The 20,362-nt window shown below is 33.4% G+C and overlaps 1 protein-coding gene across 16 annotated transcripts in view; it reads right to left on the minus strand.

Annotated features, from left to right (window-relative positions):
- The window catches only part of KDM4C (lysine demethylase 4C), a 469,399-nt gene that overhangs the window by 339,095 nt on the left and 109,942 nt on the right, over positions 1-20,362 (minus strand). For all 16 annotated transcript variants that reach the window (XR_001623634.2, XM_016424248.2, XM_007499560.3 and 13 more), the window contains one exon: positions 6,415-6,518. Coding sequence is in view for 15 of the 16 variants with exons in the window: in XM_016424248.2 (XP_016279734.1) it covers positions 6,415-6,518 (104 nt within the window). In the remaining variant the exon portion in view is untranslated. The remainder of the gene's footprint in view (positions 1-6,414; positions 6,519-20,362) is intronic.

Consider the following 20,362-nt stretch of genomic DNA (forward strand, 5'->3'; position numbering starts at 1 on the left):
CAATACATTAAAGGCAGTTCCCTACCTATCAGGACATATTTCAAATTACAGTGCCCAGGTTGGGAAAACCTTAATATTGAGGACCCTCATAAAACTGCATCTTATGTTCAGGAAGGACCCCAAGAAATCATTGACTCCAGACTCTAAAAGAAAAAGACCAGATCATCAAATATTTAAAGCATCAATTAAAAGATGAAAAGGAAAACATGAAAAATAGTTAAACTGAGGAAGTGAAATCATTAGCTACTTTCCAAGCCTTTAGACCTAGATAACAAAATCAACAGCTTAGGCAATCAAGAAACTCATACTACATCAAAAACAATAACAAAAGATGTTTCTTATATGGAAAATTCGAGCATACTGTCAGATTTTGCCACTACAGAGCTCAATTAAACTTGAACACAAACAACAGAAATAGGAACTATAACTACAACACAAGAAACATTAGCAATTCAGACAAGTCAAGTAGTTGCTGTGACCACAATTGTAAAATATATAGGCAAAGTCCAGATCTAAAGTCCAGGGAGCAAAGCCTAATTATTCGAGCATGGTTGCAGGACATAACGTAGAATTATGAAGCCAGGATCCAGCCTTAGCAAATAAAACAAAATTTAAGAGGTGCAAGGCTGAGTCTTAAACATGGGGAAAAAAAACGTATAAAAATTTTGAGCTTGGAAATGACTATGAGGATTATGAGGATGGTAAAGGACAAACGAAAAGGAAAGCAAATAGAGCAGGAACATCAGTGTTATGGGATGTAACAGAAATCAAAGATAAAGTATATGGGAAAGAAAATAAAGATTCAAAAACACAAGAAAAATATAAGAATGTTCTTACAACAGAATTAACAGCAAATATAGCAACAGTTTTAATTGACAATGAAAGGGAAATTGCAAAATATAGAGTACCAGAAACTACATAAGTTCAAGAAACAAATTTAAATGAGTGTTCTGAGCAGTTTCTCATACAATCAAGAAGTGACAGGAAAAAAAAAGGTGAAAATCAGTCTTTTAAAGCGGCCATTTGAAAGGAAAGACATAGAAAGTAAAGCAGAGAAACAAGCAGACCTCCCAGAGAAGTGGTAGAAGACAATATCTTTGTTATCAATACAATCAAACCTCAATCCAGAAGTCAAAGAGATTTACCCCAAGCCATCTCCAGAGAACAATTCTATTCAAACAATACCACAACTCCAAGCTTGTGATCTTTCAGGGAAGTCTGCAACTGAAAGTAACTCCATTTGCTTAATTGTCAATCAATCTGAGGAATTAATCCAAAAGCATGTACAAACAAGAGAAAGAAAAGCAAATAAAGGAAACAGAGAACAAACATGGGAAACAGACACAAAGTCAAACAATACCAAAACCTTGTTGCATATACATTCAAACCAGAACAAAATCTTACCTTCAAAATCCCTGACTCTCTATAATCTGAAAACAACATCATCTATAACAGAAGCACCTAAGGGGAAGGGAAGCTTAAATCAATCATGCATTCCCATCACAGATGTATGAATTCCTCAAATGCAAGCTTTCCCTCGATGTAACTTTGTACAGCCTCTGCAAAGCATGTTCAGGGAATCAAAAGAGACTTTAGCTTTAGTGTGGTCACAAAGAAATCCCAAACACGATCTTAACATAATTACTAACAATACATATACACAGAAGTCTAAATCGAACAACATTTTGCAACTAAATGAAGGGAACAGTTATAAAAACAGCACAGAAATACCAACCAGCACAGAGAAAGGAACCCACTGCAAACTCAAGAGACATTGCAAGTTGATAATTCTAGAGCCTGAACAAGCACAAGCCAATTCAAACCAAGAATGGGACATAAGAAAAATTGAGTTACAAGCATTTATGTTTCAAGTCAATCAAGTCTTGAAGACATAGTATATATAAAAAATTTCAACAGAAAAGCTGTAACAGATCCAAAATGGTTAGGTCCACATGAAGTTCTGTTCATTTCTCCATCGGCTATTAAAGTTGCAAAAAAAGATTCATGGTTCCACTCTTCCTACATAAAGCTACAAAAACCAAACACAGACACACAACAAGCAGAACACTCACAAGCTACTCAAAACTTAGAATCAAATCAAAACCCAGAGAATTAATGAAGAAAACACAAGACATCACTGAAAATTCCAATAACTAAAACCAATAAACATCACATCACACTAATATTAAGTTCTAGTGCAAGAGAAAAAATTCCAGCAGTCAACATATAAACCACAGACAAAAATCCAACTACCACAGATGAAGAAAAACAACAAAAGATAGAAGCAAAGAAGAAGTGAATCAACTTACAACAAAAAATGGATGATTAGAACTTTAAAAATTGCAAAAAATGACAGTTCAAGTAGAAAGACAAAAGGGAAACTATAGTAAGATTAGTGTGGCATAAACAACAAAAATCACAAATTAACCTCACACTATAAAAATGCAAACACTACATAACTTCAAGAAAGAAGAGAACCTACAGGCAACTAGTTAGAAAAAGGACACCTTGCAACAAAAAAGGTAAGTATGTGCATACACCAGTACATATTAGACATGGCACAACATAAAAAAACTGATTTCTAAATATTCCCCTCATGTAAATAAACAAGTGTCTGAAGATTGCATACGTGCAAAATGTATGTGTGTAAATGAAGTATAAATGTGTATGCTTCCTAAGTCTATAGTTTTTTAATCTGACATGGACATGTTCCATTTCCCTGAACTGCTAAAATCTCTATGCAAAAAAAACACTTGTAAAAATGTACTTTATGTAAATATAAAAGTAGATAAAACTTACTAACAAAATTCTAACCTATAGAATAGTGTAGCAACTAAACACATTAAAATAATAGCATTATGAAAGATGCAGATAGGGACTAAGAAAAAGTTTTTTTAGCTAGACAGGTTAGGCACAGCATAAGGATAAGACTATAGTATATTGTTATATTTTGGATATGGATACTAACAAAAATAAGATAGATAACTGAATAAAATAATAGCATAACAACATTACTTTGTAAACATGAGTAGGTTAACATTTAAAATAGAAAAGTATACAGCTTAGCAAAGGAAAATGAATGATAAATAAGAAAACTCTAGTATGGTTCATTGAATTTACTCTTTGGTTTTGAGAAAAACCTGTTTGTGGTTACAAAAATTGTTCACCCTTTGTAACATTGTAATACAATTTGTTTTACCCTTTCCTACCCAAAGCATTCTTATATACCTTTCTTAGCATAGGTAGATAGAATCTTAGAAAGAGTAAGATAGTAAAATAGGAATTTATTATTTTGGTGGGACAGAACATAGAATAAGAATAGGAAAAGACAGTGCACAAATGGTGTGAGCCTTTAGCAAAAGACTCACGAAAATCAAAACTGGGATATGATGGGGAGAAGGACAAAAGAACCATTGGGTTGAAATGGAAATGTTGAGAGCTCTACAGTTGCATGACACAGAAACGGCAGTCAGGCAAAAAATTGGAAAATGAGGGGATGCCCTTCAATTGGGGAAAGGCTAAACAAATTGTGGTATATGTTGGTGATGGAATATTTTGTGCCCAAAGGAATAAGGTGGAGGAATTCCATGGGAACTGGAACAACCTCCAGGAAGTGATGCAGCTCAAAAGGAGCAGAAACAGGAGAACATTGTACACAGAGACTGATGGTACAATCGAATGTAATGGACTTCTCTATTAGTGGCAAAACATTGATCATAAACAACATGAAGGGATGTATGAGAAAGAACACTATCCACATTCAGAGAAAAAACTGTGGGAGTAAAAATACCAAAGAAAAACAACTGCTTGATTACATGGGTCGAGGGGAATATGATTGGGGATAAAGACCCTAAATAAACATCCTAGTGCAAACATCAAACAGCATGGAAATAGGTTCTGATCAAGGACACATGTATTACCGAGTGGAATTGTGCCTCGTCTACTGGAAGGGCAGGGGGAGGGGAGGGAGGAATAGAAAATGATTTTTGTAACCAAGGAATAATGTTTGAAATTGACCAAATAAAATTAAGTAAATAAATAAATGGCAGTCAGAAACTGAACAAAGACTTCTGGGAAATTCTCCTGAGGAGAGGGTCTTGGGTGCTAAGACACAGAAGGAAATGAAAGGAGGAACTATTTCTCTGGGTCATCAAGTTCCTGACACTGACAGAAATCTTAAATCATGGGTCCCTGCTTAAAACATAGCTGGTTCCTGTCAAGAAAACTTAATTTTTCTGAAGACATTCATTCTATCAACTATTGAGATACTGGACTCGGATTGGTCTACCTTTCCCCTGCCTATGTGAAAACCTTTTACTTCAGTATTAGATTATTTAGAAAAAGATTTAGGGAGACCTACAATCCCTCTAACCTCTTCCCCTTAACCCCAATCAAGAATTAAATAAAATCAGCAGTCAGATAGTGAATTCAATCTTGTTTATTTACATCTAGAGATGTAAATTGGCATACTCCATCTTGTTGCCAGTTTTCAAGAAGACACAATGGGGAGACTTGTGAGTGCCCCAAATCAGAGAATATCCAGATTGAGGTCCCTCATACCTCTCCTTGTATAGAAGACTTCCCTGCCACCCTTGAGGGACCACCCTGCCATCAAAGGGCAAGTCTTCACAGAGTAGTGACCTCCATTTTGTCTCTCTCAAGTAATTCAGGGACTCAGGGAGGGAGTAGTGAGGGAAGCCATTTTCATCAACCCTTTCCTCACTGCCTTCAACCCTCATTTCTCTCATCTAAGGAGTAAGGGACTTAACAGTAAGGAAAAGGCCCAAGTTTCATCTGAGCAATTTCCAATGAGTAGCCCCATCCCTACACAGACTAGGGGGGGGGGGGGGGGGGGAGATCATAGAACAATAGATCAAGATCTGAAAGGTATCTCAGAGGGCATCTAGCTCATACTTTTCATTTTATAGAAAAGGAAACTGAGGCCCAGAGAAGTTAATCCAAAAATTATACAAATTGTGTCAAAGTTAGAACCAGGTTCTCTGATACTAGAAAGAGCAAGTGCCCTTTCCACCAGGCTGGTCTTAAAAGTGTAGATCATGTAGGGATTTAAGTATGTATATAAGTTCTGTGACCATGAACAAATCTCTTAACCTCTAAAGGCCCCAAACTTTCTAAACTTTGGTTTCAAATGATCTATACCAGTGAAGGCATTTTCTGTACATGGAACTTTTTCATTTTATAACATCACAAATAAAGATCTCTCCTATCTTACCCTTTAAAATACTTGAACTGATCCCACAAAATCTTGAAAGGATTTTATTTTAGAAAGTTGCAGCCTACCATTTCTGTGCCCTCAAAAGCTAAAGTAAGAACTTCATATAGCAGAGACAAAAAAACAGCAGGATTTAAATACAACAAAGCCTGCATAAAGAATGGCCAGCTTACCTACTCTGAACTTTTCTCTGTGGTCCAAAAAATGATTCCTGATGGTTTCCTACTGCCTTTGGCATTCAAGAAGTCCCCAGGGGGCAGCAAAGTAGCTCAAAAGATTGAGAGTCAGGCCCAGAGATGGGAGGTCCTGGGTTCAAATTTGACCTCAGACACTTCCCAGCTATGTAATCGTGGGCAAGTCACTTAACTTGCATTGCCTAGTCCTTACCATTCTTCTGCCTTGGAACCAATACAAAACTATACAATACAAAAGAACCTAATATGCATTTAATTTTGAAGAAATTAATCTGGATAGACACTGAAAAAATAACATCCAAGTAAATCATCCCATAACTTTAACCACAATAAAAGCTGATGTTATAAGGTCTATTGTGACTCAAGTGGAGAGAGAGCTAGGCTTGGCAATTGTCCTGGGTTCAAATATGATTTCAAATACCTTTTTAGTTGTGTGATCCTGGGCAAGTAACAACCCCAATTACCCAGCCTTACCACTCTTCTACCTTGGAACTGAAACTTAATATTAATTCTAAGATAGAAAGTAAGGGTTTAAAAAAAAAAAAGAAAAAGGCCATGTTATAGAAATGAACTATTATCTTAAAATTTCTACTAATTCCAAAATGTAAGATACTAGTCATAGAGTCATTGCTAAGAGTTAATAATTGATACATTTAATTGATCCTGAAAAATAGTATGATTACAAAATGTTCCTCATATAAAAAGGTTAATTTTACCATTTTATTCAAATTTGATTTTATTCGGTAATGATAGAGCACTATGAAATCTATATTAAATTAAATATTTTAAAGATCGTTGATTAGCACTTGATCAATAACTAAACTATTATCAAACAGGGATAAACATTCTCTTAGAAATCCATGTTCTTGGATGACAATTAACACTTGTAATTTAAATCTGAAGTAAAAAATCATTTATTTTATTTACTTTAAATTTAAGTTAGATAAAAATAATAATGGCAGAATTTTTTAATGATTTTCAATATACCTTGTCAAAAGGAATGCCATATTTCTTCAGCACTGAAGGAGATATCAGTGTCATCTTGTGGCGAAGAAATGCATCACACCCTTGAGAGCTGCTTGGGAAGAATCCTAAATAGGAAAAAAGAAACAAACACAACTGATTCAATTACAGTAACAAAGCTGAGCTCAAGGTTTGGTGTGGTTTGGATGGATTGGTTTTATTATTTTTCAAATTCCAGTTCAAATATAACACCTTCAGAGACTGTTGTGTTATACAACATGCTGACTGCAGGAGTCATGAGGCAAGAGATTCAAGAGATGCTGTCGATGAAGAAATGAAAATATTTGTCAACAGGTTAGTTAAGTGGATTAACAGAGGACAATTCCAAGGCTTTGAACCCAGATGATCAAATTAGTGAGTGGTATTAAAGAAATAGAGCATTTGAGATACCATTATTTTACAGACAAAGAAACTGAGGCACCCACAGGTTAATAAACTTCCCCAATATCACAAAAATAGAAAGTCTCTAAAATGAGATTCAAACACAATACCACTGACTCCAAATCCAACACTATTCATACTGCATATGTTCTTTTCTAATAGAAAATGATGGCCTGAGATGAAATTCTTTTAACAGTTCCACAAAAATATTTAAGATGAGTCATATGTAAAGATTCTATTTTTACACAATTTGAATTGAACTCTGCTTTTACATAAATTGCCCTGTCAAATATAGTAAAAATACTAAAGAAGAAGCTGGAAGGATTAGGATTAATCAAAGGATCCCTCATTTAAAGCACTCATCCTAAAAACAATTTAAATTTAACTGAATCATTCATTTGTTCATTGAGTTACTTGTTCTCTTTTTACTCGCCCTTATTTTGCTATTTTGGAAATGAAAATTTCTATCTGAAATCCAAACAATTAACAAGGTAAACTAAAATTAAAGACCAATAAACTTTTAAATTTTTCATTAAAAAAAGAAACAAATTAATTCAAAGTAACCCAGCATAATTTATTTTCAAATGTAATGAATACAAATAAGAACACTTTAAAAATAAATCAGAGTCTGCACTTCATATTCATTACATGAAATAAACTTCATTAGAATTAACAGTGTGAATGATACTGCACTTAACAAGATAGCAAAGGGCTTGTATCTCACATATTTAAAAAAATTAGAAAAATATACAATAAACTAAAAAAAATGTAACCTTTATTTTTCAAGACAGGAATCTCATTCTCTCTCTCTCTCTCTCTCTCTCTCTCTCTCTCTCTCTCTCTCTCTCTCCTTTGACTAGATATTGTGTAATATATACAAAGAACATCAATAGGAATATTTGTTAAAAGGAAGATATTCTCATTATCACTCTCAGTATCTGAGTAACAGATGAGGTGAAGACATTAATGGTCTTTAGTCATACTTTACAAGCACAATACCACAAAAATACTAGGTTACCTTTCAGAAGCTTATTATTTGATCTATGCTCTTTTTATCTATCTGCAGACAAAGATAATATGATGGCAGTACAAATTCTTACTTAATTTGAATTGTAAAACATTCAAGTGTTAAAAATTAATGAAAAAAATTTGTGGCCACATACACTTAAAATCCCTACCAAAAGCAAGCTTAAGTTTCTCCCTCCAACCTATGTTTCTAGTACTCACAATATGTTGGGAGATTGGCATATAAGGCAAAATGATCTAGATGCTCCTAACAATAACCTAAAGCTATTTATCTTAGTCTTGCAGCATCTTTTAGTAACAAGATTTAAAACTGCCCAAGATTAAACTGTGTCTGTAATTTTGAAGTGGAAAAAAAAAATCTTTTGGGAAAACAGCATCCTTCCCACCACCCATAAATAAAGGTCTGAAAAGGTAACATCTATAAAGTTAAAGTTATAAAATATATATTAATGTTTTCCACAATTCAAAAATGCTTAATTTGGTTATTTCTAAATCACTAAAACTTTTATACTTGAACATAAAAATGTAAAGTTTAGGGGCATTCAATTTTGAATGTTAGGAGAGAAATCTTTAATCTCTCCAATGACTTCTAGGTGACTCCCTGTTGCTACACAGAAATATGTTTGTGTCTCCTTTATATCAAAAAAACCCGCAGATAATCCAGAGACATGCCTACTGGCTATCAATTTATGTCCTACTGTCTTTCATTGTTATGAAATAACTCGAATTATTTTCCCCATTTCTTTTCTTTTCACTTTCTTCTAATCCTTTAATAGCCAAGATTCCATGTTCAGCATTTAACTGTTTTATCCAAAGTAACCAATGATCTCATAATATAGCAAACATAACCTCTTTTTGATTTCTCCTGACCAAAAAAAGAATGTCTAGTGTTGAACTTTATGGAATCTTGACATGGTACATCTAAAAATGTATTCATTATCCAAACATTATGCCTTTTCCAAATTTTGCTACAACTGCCAAGTCTTCTCATAACTCAGGTTCTTCACTCATACTCACACTACATAGCCAATCTATTATCAAGATTATCTCTACATTTGAAACATCTCTTATATATGTTCCCACCTCTCCATGTATACAGGGTGCTATTTTAGAGAAGGTCTTTATTACCTCATGCCTAGACAAATTTCTCTCCAATATAAATCTTTTTCCATTGTATTGCTAAAGTGAAATTACCAAAGTACTGGCTTGACCAAACTTCAGTGACAACCTATGATGTCCAAGGTTTTTGTCCAAGATGTCCATTGCTTTTTCAAAGCCCCAAAAAACTTATCCCTTTCTGTATTTCCAGGCTTCTTACTTTACTTCCCTCCAAATACTCTTTTATGAAGGTAAACTACACTTCTTGCTATTCTTAGTATAAGATATTCCATTTCACCAGATTTTTCACTGTTTATCTCCACGTGTATAGAATGCTCAAATTCTTTGCTTCTGCCTAATGTCCTTCAACACCCTAAAGAAGGCCTTCATATGGCCGAATACTCTCCATTTTTTGCACTGTTAAAAGTCTTCTAATTGAGATTATTTTATCCTTATACATAGTTGTTTACATATCTTCTCCAAAATTAAGGAATTATTTTCTTCCATGACCTTTTGATTCTCCTTTTCCATTTCATCCAGTCTACTTTTTGTGTAATTCTTTTCTTTATGGATTTTTTTTTTTGGTCTCTATTTCCAGCTGGTCAATTGTTTTTCAAGAAAATTTTTTCCTTGTTGGATTTTTGGGCCTTTTTTCCACTTGGCCAATTTGGCTTTTTAAGCTGCTATTTTCTTTGTGTAGTACTTTCAATTCTTTTTCCCATTTTTCTTCTACTCTTATTTGATTTTTGAATTTCTAGTACCTGAGACCAATTCTCATTTTCTTCTTGAAGTTTTGCATGTGGCTACTTTGTTTTCACTGTCCCCTGATGAATCAGTTCCTTGTTCATTCCCTCCACAGAAATTTTCAATGGATAGATGTTTCTTTTACTGTTTGCTAATTTTCCTAGCCTTTTTATATCTGTGGACTGGTAGTTCTGAAAGCTCAAGTCTTTCCCCTTTGCTAATGACTTGCAGGACTCCACACTATGAGCTATTCTGTGCTGGGGCTACAGGCTTCACCCCAAGCTTGAAAAAGCCATGGACTATAGATTTAGAGGTCTTGCCACAGTCTAGAATCAAGGATTGGCACACTTCAAGGGGTAAATATGGGGTGCTCTGCCTTAGCTTAGTTGGGTACCAGAGTTTCAAAGTTGGCCTATGCTCAGGCTTGGAACTTGATGGGGCTGGTCAGTCCCCATTCCTCTGTGTTGTAGTTTTACTTCCAGTTATGCAAAAATCAAATCTCTCTATCTTCCTTTCAAGTTGTTTTATACAGAAGAGCCCTCTCACTCTGTTTTGATGTTTCTTTTGTGACTCCTGTCATTTGGAGGCATTATTTTAAAATTAGTTTGGAAGAAATCTCAGAGTAATTCCAGTTTTTGCTGCTACTAAAACACCATCTTGATTCTGCTGCTCCCACCAAAATAAATTATGAGCTACTTAAGGTCAAGTACTATGTTTTGCCTTTCTTTTATTAACCTAGTAGTTAGCACAGTGCTTCAAAAATACCTAGTTAGCTCCAAATACATGTTTATTAATGGATATGTTTAAAAAGATAATTCAAAATGAGCTACTTTTATATAATATTGGTGACAATTTATGCAATTATATATATATGATAAACCAGTCATATATATATATATGATAAACCAATACTAATTACTTTATTAAAATATAGTAACAACTTACACAAAAGTTGACTTTTTATTTAGGACAGTCATGAGAATATCCCTAAAGGTCCCATAGTATTCTTCAATAGTATGTCCATAATGATTTTTAGAAAGTCTACAGATGGCATAAAAGTTTTAAATTAATACAACAAAAAAATTTAAAACTAGAAGGGAAAAGTAATGAAGAAAAAACTGACATAAAATTACTTGAACATACACGAATATAGATTATAATATTTAATTCAGATAACCTGATGTCAAGGTTAAAATACTGATATTATAAAAATCAATATACTGATATCACTCACCCAAAACATGTACTAAGGCAAATTAGGATGAGAGGAGTCATTTAAAACTAATTTTTTTTCATTTCATATAGTATGGGACCCTTTCAAATTAATGATTTGGAACAATTTTCTTTTTGTTAGTATCATCTTTATAAAAGTAGGCATTTCTATGATATTTTTAGACTATCAGTTAAATGATTACTTAAGGGTATATTCATTTGCCACAGTGACACTTCATAATACTATATTTTACTTCTAAAAAACAAACCATGATTCCCCAATTGATAGATGGACAAGGGACATGAATAGGCAATTTTCAGATAAGGAAATCAAAACTATCTATAAGGTACATGAAAAAGAGATCTAAATCTCTCATAATCGGAGAAATGCAAATCAAAACAACTTTGAGGTATGCACTGGCTTGATATCAAGTCCCAGCCATCAGGCATTTTGACTTTGAGTAGTATACTTATTATTGTTATTATTAGTATTCCATCTATTAGTATAATTATTATTACTACGCCTGTTATTGTTTCTATTATACCCATTACTTAATTGTCTCCTAACCTGATTCCTACATCAGCAGTCCCTGTAAAGGTGTCCAATAAGATTACACAGGAAACACCTCCTAGGGCCTGATCTCCTCTCATTTGGTTTATAATTATTAGTATTATACCTTGGCTGTACAGATCTCAATTGTAACCAAGATATAAAACTAATAATTATTAGTGGAAGGAGACAATTGCAGAAATATAGAATCATCAGTCAAATTGAGTATTCAGTCAAAAAGATAAGTAAGGAGAGAGCCATTCCTACAGAAGAGGATAGAAGAGAACAATGTAGATGAAGAGGAGAATTCAGGAATTAATGGACATTGATAAAAGACTAAAAATTTATAAATTTAAAAGACTTTGTGAAACTTGCAATGAAGAGGATTAGAGGATAAATGGACTAATGATTTTATACTTTGGGTAATGTATTATAGTAAATAATAACATAGCATTTATTCACATATAAGCACAAATATATTTACTACTATGGAATTACAGAAGGATATTCAAGGAGGAGATGAGAAGAGAAAGGAAAATTCAAAGTAGGGGTAAGTATGTTGCATTACAACAGTAACATAACTGACTCTTACATAACAGTAACATTGACATTTAAATAGCAAAACAACATGATATAGCAAAAGTAATAAAATAATAAACATAAGCCCTTATTTCCTTTCCATTCCCAAATAATAAAACAAATTTATTTATATGTTTTCCTCTTGTGTTTCTCTTACCCTAAATCCTACCCTAACAGATACCACCTCACATCTAGCAGATTAGCTAACATGACAACAAAGGAAAGTAATAAATGTTGGAGGGAATGTGGCAAAATTGGGACATTAATTCATTGCTGGTGGAGCTGTGAATTGATCCAACCATTCTGAAGGCAATTTGGAACTATGCCCAAAGGGTGCTAAAAGACTGCCTGCCCTTTAATCCAGTCATACCGCTGCCAGGTTTATATCCCAAGAAGACAATAAGGTAAAAGACATACAAAAATATTCATAGCTGCACAATTTGTGGTGACAAAAAATTCGAAAATGAGAGGATACCCTTCGATTGGGGAGTGGTTGAACAAATTGTGATATCTGTTGGTGATGGAATACTATTTTGTTCAAAGAAATAATGAACTGGAGGAATTCCATGTGAACTGGAGCAGCCTCCAGGAATTGAGGCACAGTGAAAGGGGAAGAACCTGGACAACATTGTAAACAGAGATTGATATACTGAGGAACAATCGATTGTAATGAACTTCTCTACTAACAACAATGCAGTGATCCAGAACAATTCTGAGGGATTTATGAGAAAGAACGCTATCCATATCCAAAGGAAGAACTGTGGAAGTAGAAACACAGAAGAAAAACAACTGCTTGATCATATGGGTCAATGGAGATATGATTGGGGATGTAGACTCTAAATGATCATCCTGGTGCAAATACTAATAATATGGAAATGAGTATTGATCAATGACACATGTAAAACCCAGTTGAATTGCTTGTTGGCTATGAGAGGGGTGTGGGAGGAAGGGAGGGAAAGAACATAATTCATAGTTTAAATTAAATAAATAAACATTTAAAAAACATGTTAAGTAAGCTATATATTTAAGAGCTCAATGATTTACAAACTGTTCAAAAATTATGCAAACCGTCACTTCTCTGCCTATAAACTTTTCAAAAATATATTCACAAATTTAAGGCAGTTTTTACACTTCTACATAATTAAAAGCAAGTTTACTAATATGAATCTGATCAAGAAGGCAGAATGGTTTTATATGTGTGATGAATTTATTTCTTAAAGTAATTCTTTTGATTGCTGTTGCAGAAGATAATCATTTTAGAGTGACAATAAAAGGGACTATATATTATACCAAAAACTCCATCAAAGACTCATATAGAATTAAAGAAATGCTGTTTCGTAACCACTGCTGCAATTTTACTTAAGAAAAATTCCTATCATTGGTCGCTATTTCTAAAAATATTTTTAAAGATTTTGAAACCAATAAACTATTCTAAGGATAAGTAATTTTCACTGAAATATTTAACAATGAGTTTATGGATTATCTTACTGTCTAGTTCAAAGTATGTTGAAACATTTACATTACTACTTCATTTAAGAATTTAATGCCTATTTTAATTAATATAATGGAATACTAAATATATAATTCTAAGTCCAAAATAAAACATTCCATTTAGAGAATTATTTTTAACTAAAAATCCACTATGCTGTCTTTTCTTATTTATGATTATACTTTTTTTTATACATTATCCAACTGATTTCAAAAGAAAATTTTTAAAGAATTCGAAGTCATTCTAAATGAGCCTTTGCAATCAGTTTGCTTAAGATTTTTATTACATTTATTTCTATATAAAATTGAAAAAAACTACATGGGAAAGCAGGACAAGGGCTGGTGAAATCTAATGTCTTTGAGATAAACTAATTATAGGTGTGAAGGCAATGAAAATTTCAATGTAAACCAAAGTTGAAAGCATTCATGAATTAAAGACATGGGGGATAATTCTAATGTGTAGACAAAATAATGAAAAATATACTAGTCAACTTTTAATTGTATGTATCAAGCACTGTATTGACTTAACTGTTAAGGCTTTGTTGCATTTGATGATTTTTTATCATTTTAATTATTTAGCATTATTCAATTAATGAATAAAATGGTTGGTCAATGGGACTAAATCTAACATCTTTAAGCATTTTTCTATTGTTTCATTTCTAAGAACTATACAGAAAAGTTTTGCATAAAAGTTCAATTAAGTTTGAATGTCTCATTCATACTTCAAGTTTATTAGCATTTTTTAAAATTAAATACATTGCACTATATGGTTGGCATGTTATTTTAAGAAAGATTACTTGAAAACCGTAGCAATGTTTTGCTGTATAAAGATTATAATATGAAGATACCCATTCATCAATTTTCTCCTGTGATGAAATAATGGGGAAATGTGGATGTAATTATTACTATAAGTTTGTTATCATATAGTTTCAACAAAAAGTTCATTATCTATATATTTATGAATTCTGGTAATCAACTTCCAAGCTCCTCTCTAATCCACTATAAGGACTTAGAACTCATCTATGTTAATATTCATGAAAGTAGTTTGTCCCTGACCAAATTCAGGATTGCAATTATAATGGCCTTAAAGCAATTAACTACACTACAAAAAACAGTATGTATTTCTAATTATCAGCATTCCAGAACTTTAATAATGAGATAACAAAAGTGAGATGCTATAACTCTTCTATCCTTCTTTAAATTAAAAAAAAACTTTTAAGTTTCATTCTAAAACTATTCAAAATTTAGTGACATGGCAAGGAACTGAGTCTCCTTGGACTAATAAATTAATGACAGAAAACTTAACATGAAAATGAACAACTGATGAGAAAAACTATTGATAACAGAAGAATCAATAATAAGTGAAGGTAGAATAATAAGTGAAGGTAGAAAGCTTGCCTGTTCTTGATTTTCAACTCTTATAGAATGCAGTGTCTTTATTGGAACATTTGACAGTCCTCTGGGAAATGAAACCTTACCAATAGTAGGTATCTTTATTCCACGAACAGTATACTTTTTTTATTCAGAAGGATGTCTGACATAACTGGAAAATCAAATGTTAGCAAAGAGAATTCCTCTTCCATATTGTTAGGGTGAGAGCAGGGCATCCTTAGACAAACCATATCTTATATCATGATAATAAAAAAGTAATAGGGAAGATTGTGACTTCCTTCAAACCATCCAGTCACACAAGAGACTTGACCCGGCGCAGAGAAAAAGTACTGGGGAAAGGGTGTGGGGGAGAATAATACTTTTAAAGACTTCCAAAACACAATACATGTTATTTCACTTGATCCTCAGAGATGGGTTCTTTTATTATATCCATTTTACAAATAAGTAAAGTGAGGATAAAAGAAGCAAAATGGAAAGGCCAGAGTAAATGTTTGTAAGAGAATTCAAACTGAAATTCTCCTGGCTCTAAGTGCCACATTATCAACTTCAACACTTAACTACTGATCCACAAAAGGAGAAATCACTCGCTGTTGCAGAAATTACATAAGAAAATCACTTCCACATGCCAACCTATTTATGCTTATAAACATAGTGCTTACGGAGTTTCTCAATAGATAGAATCAAAAGGGATATAATAGTTGTTCATGATAGTTAAAGACAAGATGGCAAAACAAAGACAAAGTAAAGCAGAAATCAGAAAACTTATCCCAGTATTTCCCTCTAAATAACATTAAAATACTATCTCAAATCTAATTCTTATTCTGTTGAGCACACTCAACAAATTCTATCTGTCCAAGATACCTTAGAAGTTCACAAGATCTGTGACATTAGATTGGGGTTGGTGAGGAACACATGGGGATAAAACATGAGTAACGGTACCTGATAGTAGAGACAGAAGCAGCTAGAACTTCAGCTGATCTCAAGACAGAAGCGATGAGTGGACCTGGCAACTAGTAAAAAAGTGATTACCAAATATACATGGGCTAGCACTGGACAAAAGACTAGATGATATTTGTCAAGTCCATCATCTATACCCACTTCCAGGTCAAGGGTAGGAGGAATGCTTTTGGTTACAAAGGAAAAGGAGCCCTGCCTTACTGAGTATTAGAACCAAGAACAAGAAAGTAATGGCCATAACTTATGCCAGATCACAGGTCCTTGAAAGGACCAAAAATTTCAATACCCTCAGAACTAATTCTGCAAATAGTTGTGCAAAAAAGACTAAAACCTAAAACAATGCCATCTCCCAACTTGGGAATAGAGCCCAATTTCTAGAAAAAGTTCAAACAAAGTATAAGCTTAAAAAAAAGTAGCAAACAATAAAACAAAAACCTGACAATAAAAATTTACTATGGTGAAGAAGATCATTCAAGACACAAACTGAGAAGATAATGTTATGTCATATCACCTACAAGGAAAGCCTAAAAAAATTTGAATTGGACATGAGTACTATAAGGACTCCCAAATGACATTAAAAAATGGTTTTAAAAGTAAAGCAAGAATGGTGAAGAAAAAACTGAAAAGGAAAATGAATGGTTCCAGAGAGTTATAAGACAATAGCTTAACAAAAAAAAGGTACAAAATTTCACCAAAGAAAAAAACCTTTTCAAAAACAGAATTGAGGGGGCATTTGGGTAGCTCAGTGGATTGAGAGCCAGACCTAGAGATGGAAGGTACTAGGTCAAATCTGGCCTCAGACACTCCCCAGCTGTGTAACCCTGGACGAGTCACTTGACCCCCATTGCCTAGCCCTTACCACTCTTCTGTGTTGGAACCAATACACAGTATTGATTCCAAGACAGAAGGTACGAGTTTTTAAAACAACAAATTAAAAAAAAAAAAGAATTGACCAAATGAAAAAAAGTGGTACAAAAACTCCCTTAAGAAAACTACTCCATAACAACCAGAATTGAGCAAATGGAACAACTCCATAACATAAAAAGAATCAATAAAAGAAAATCTTTTTAAAAACTGAAAAAATAGAAGAATATGTGAAATAGTTCATTGAAATAACAACTGACATGGAATATATAAGATGAAAAAATGAGAAGGATTTAACTTAAGAATCATAGGACTACCTGAAAGTTATGACTTTTTTTGGAAAGGAGAGCTTAGATATAATACTTTGAGAAATTATCAAAGAAAATGGCCATAATATCCTAAAACAAGAGTAACATAGAAATTGAAAAAATCTGCTAATTATCTCCTATAACAGATCCAAAAAAGAAAACTCCCAGGAACACTACAAGCAAAATCCAGACCTTCCAGATCAAAATGAAAATGCTTTAAGTAGTTAGAAAGAAACCATTCAAATGCCAGAGATCCACAGTCAGTACCATAATAGATATAGCAGGCTCCAGGATAGAGCACCGCAGGGCTAGGAATATAAGATTGCAGAAGGCAAAGAAGGTAGAATAAGAATAAATTGTCTATCAAAAGATGATACACTCCTAATGGAGAAAAAAAGATACTATATGAAATAGAGTATTCCAGAGGAAAAGACCAGAGCAAAGTGGAAATTCTGACTTTCAAATATAAGACTCAAGAGAGGCACTAAAAGACAAGAAAGAGAAATCATAAGGGACTAGATTTTTTAAAGAGACCTAATTAAAAGAAATAAGCAAAGAAAACAAAGTTTTGTAAATAGGAACTAGAAACAATGAAGCATTATAAAGTACTAAACAGTATAATATCCAAATTCATAAAGAAAAATTAAACGGATTATAGTAAAACCTAGACAATAAAATTATACTAATGAAGGACCTTAATTTTTCCCCTCAAAGCTAGGTAAAGCTAAACATAAAATAAATTTTAAAATAGGTTAAGGAAAAGCATAGAATCCTAGAAAAGGTAAAATAACAGCAGAAAAAATAAAATGCTTATAAGTCTACCTGCAAAGACAAACCAAGGGATTATATGATAATAAATACAAAATGCTTTTCACATTTACAAATAAAAGCAATTAAGTTATAAACAGTAACAATTCATGGGGAGGCTAAACCAATGAAATAAAAAATGCCAATTCAACCTAAGCTATTTACTTTTCAGTACCAAACCAATTAAAGTACTGTGGATGGAGTTCTGAAATGCTCCAGTCGTTCTGAAGAATAATTTGGAAACATACTGGAAGGGATATAAAACTGTGTATACCCTTTGACCCAGCAATACTACTACTAAGCCTATAACCCAAAGACATAAAGAAAAGGAAAAATATTTACAGTACCTCTTTCTGTGGTGGCAAAGAATTGGAAACTGAGTAGTGTCCATCAGTTTAGGAATAGCTAAACAAGTAGTATTATAGGTAAATCTCATTTTACTATAATTCACTTTTTGTGCTTTGAAAATGGTACATTTTTTGCAAATTGAAGATCAGCAGCAAATCCAGTCTATTAGCTTCATTTTTCTAATACCATGTGTTCACATTGGGTGTGTGACACATTCTGGGAATTCTTACAATATTGCAAACATTTTCATCAGTATTATATCTGTTACAGTAATCTGTCAATGGTGATCTTTGGTGTTACTATTTTAATTGTTTTGGGGAGCCACAAACCATGCCCAAATATAAAGGCAAACTTAAATGATGAATGCTCAGGAGCATAACAGAGAAAGTCCTGGAGAATCAGGACAGCAGCCCACAGAGGAATGAACAGGGGCCCTTCCTCAAAATGGAGATGCTAGCAGAGATCAATCAATCACAAGGAGGGGCTTCCAAAAGGTCTTTCAATGCATGAAGTCCTCTGCTATTATTCCTACTCTTCTAACTTCTGCTCCTACTATGCCACTGCTAAGCCCTACTATTACTGTTACTCCTCCTGCTCTGAAAGTCCTATCATATGACCCTTGTCATACAAGGACAAGACTACTTAAGTTCAGAAAGTATCAACACTAAATTGGATAGGGGGAAATGAATTTTGAGCCACAATAATTCTTTAAAACAGTCCCCTAAATCATATAGAGAACATGATCTGCAGCCATGTAGGAAAGGTTGTACCAATGAAATCAGAAAGTACCATACCAATAGTATCAATCCTAGAATCAAGACTGTGAATTGGTTACAAGGCAGGAGAGTGGCAAAGGCAAGGCAATGGTAATTAAACGACTCACCCAGAGGCACAAAGCCAGGGAATGCCTGAAGCCAGATTTGAACAAAATATTGTGATTAAAAATCTCAAAAAAAAAGTATCTTAATTTATAATTATTTATCAAATAAACAGGCAGATCTAGATAAAGAAATCAAAGTTATCTATACTACATATGAAAAAATTCTCTAAATCACTCCATGATAAAAATGCAAAATAATACAATTTTAAGGTACCACCAATGACACCACCAATGGTCGATAAAACAGAAAAGGAAAATGATAGAAGTTAGAGGAGATGCAAGAAAATCGAAACACTAATGCACTCGAAGTGGAGTTGTTATCTGATCCAACCATCCTGGAGAATAATGTGTAAATATGTCCAAAGGGTTCTAAAACTGTGCATACCCTTTGATCCATCAATACCACTACTATTCTGGTATCCCAAAGAGATCCAACAAAAGGGAAGACCTACTTGTACAAAAATACTTAAAGGCTGTTTTTAATAAGCTAAAGACAGACCCATGGGTTCTTTTTTTCCCAGTCTTCAAGTATCAAAAGTTAAAGATAGAACTTGATTTTAAAGCAATTAGTAATAATAGAGGATCAAAACTGAAGCATTATGGAATAAATTGAGGAAAAAAACCCATTACAAGTAAATTACCACATTTTTGTGGGAAAAAATTCCAAAGGCAAAATGAACAGAATGAAAATGGAAGAAAGGAAGAAGTGTTGACTCAAACGAGAGAGGGTATGGTATTTCACCAAAGAGTACTCTCATGTTAAAAAGGTGTAATTCAAAAAAGGGGATATAGAGACTTTGGGAAGTACTGGTAAAATGTAAAATGACTATGTCTCAGAATAAATAGAAGACTACAAAGTGAAACTCCTATAGGAACTTGAGTCCATGGAGGGACAGGAGGAAATGAGGTAGATATGAGGACTTGGGCAACTGAAAGTAGAATAATTATGAAGGGAGTATGGAGTAGAATAAACAGATCTGGGTTGGATAATTTCTACAAGGGGACACAGATTCTATCCATATTGCTATCCACACAAATGAATATACCTAAGAATTCAACATAAAACAACAATAATAATACTGACAAAGCTGACAACTGACAAGCACTTAGCACATTACAACTATTACCCTCATTTGATCCTCACAATAACCACAGGATGTGCTACTATTATACTTATTTTACAGTTGGGAAAACTATAACAAACAGAAGCTAAGTAACTTGTCCAACATAGAAGAGCAAGTGTATAGGGCCATATTTGAACTCAAGATCATGACTCTC

This window comes from Monodelphis domestica, chromosome 7 (genome assembly GCF_027887165.1).
Source record: "Monodelphis domestica isolate mMonDom1 chromosome 7, mMonDom1.pri, whole genome shotgun sequence".
NCBI classification, from domain to species: domain Eukaryota; kingdom Metazoa; phylum Chordata; class Mammalia; order Didelphimorphia; family Didelphidae; genus Monodelphis; species Monodelphis domestica.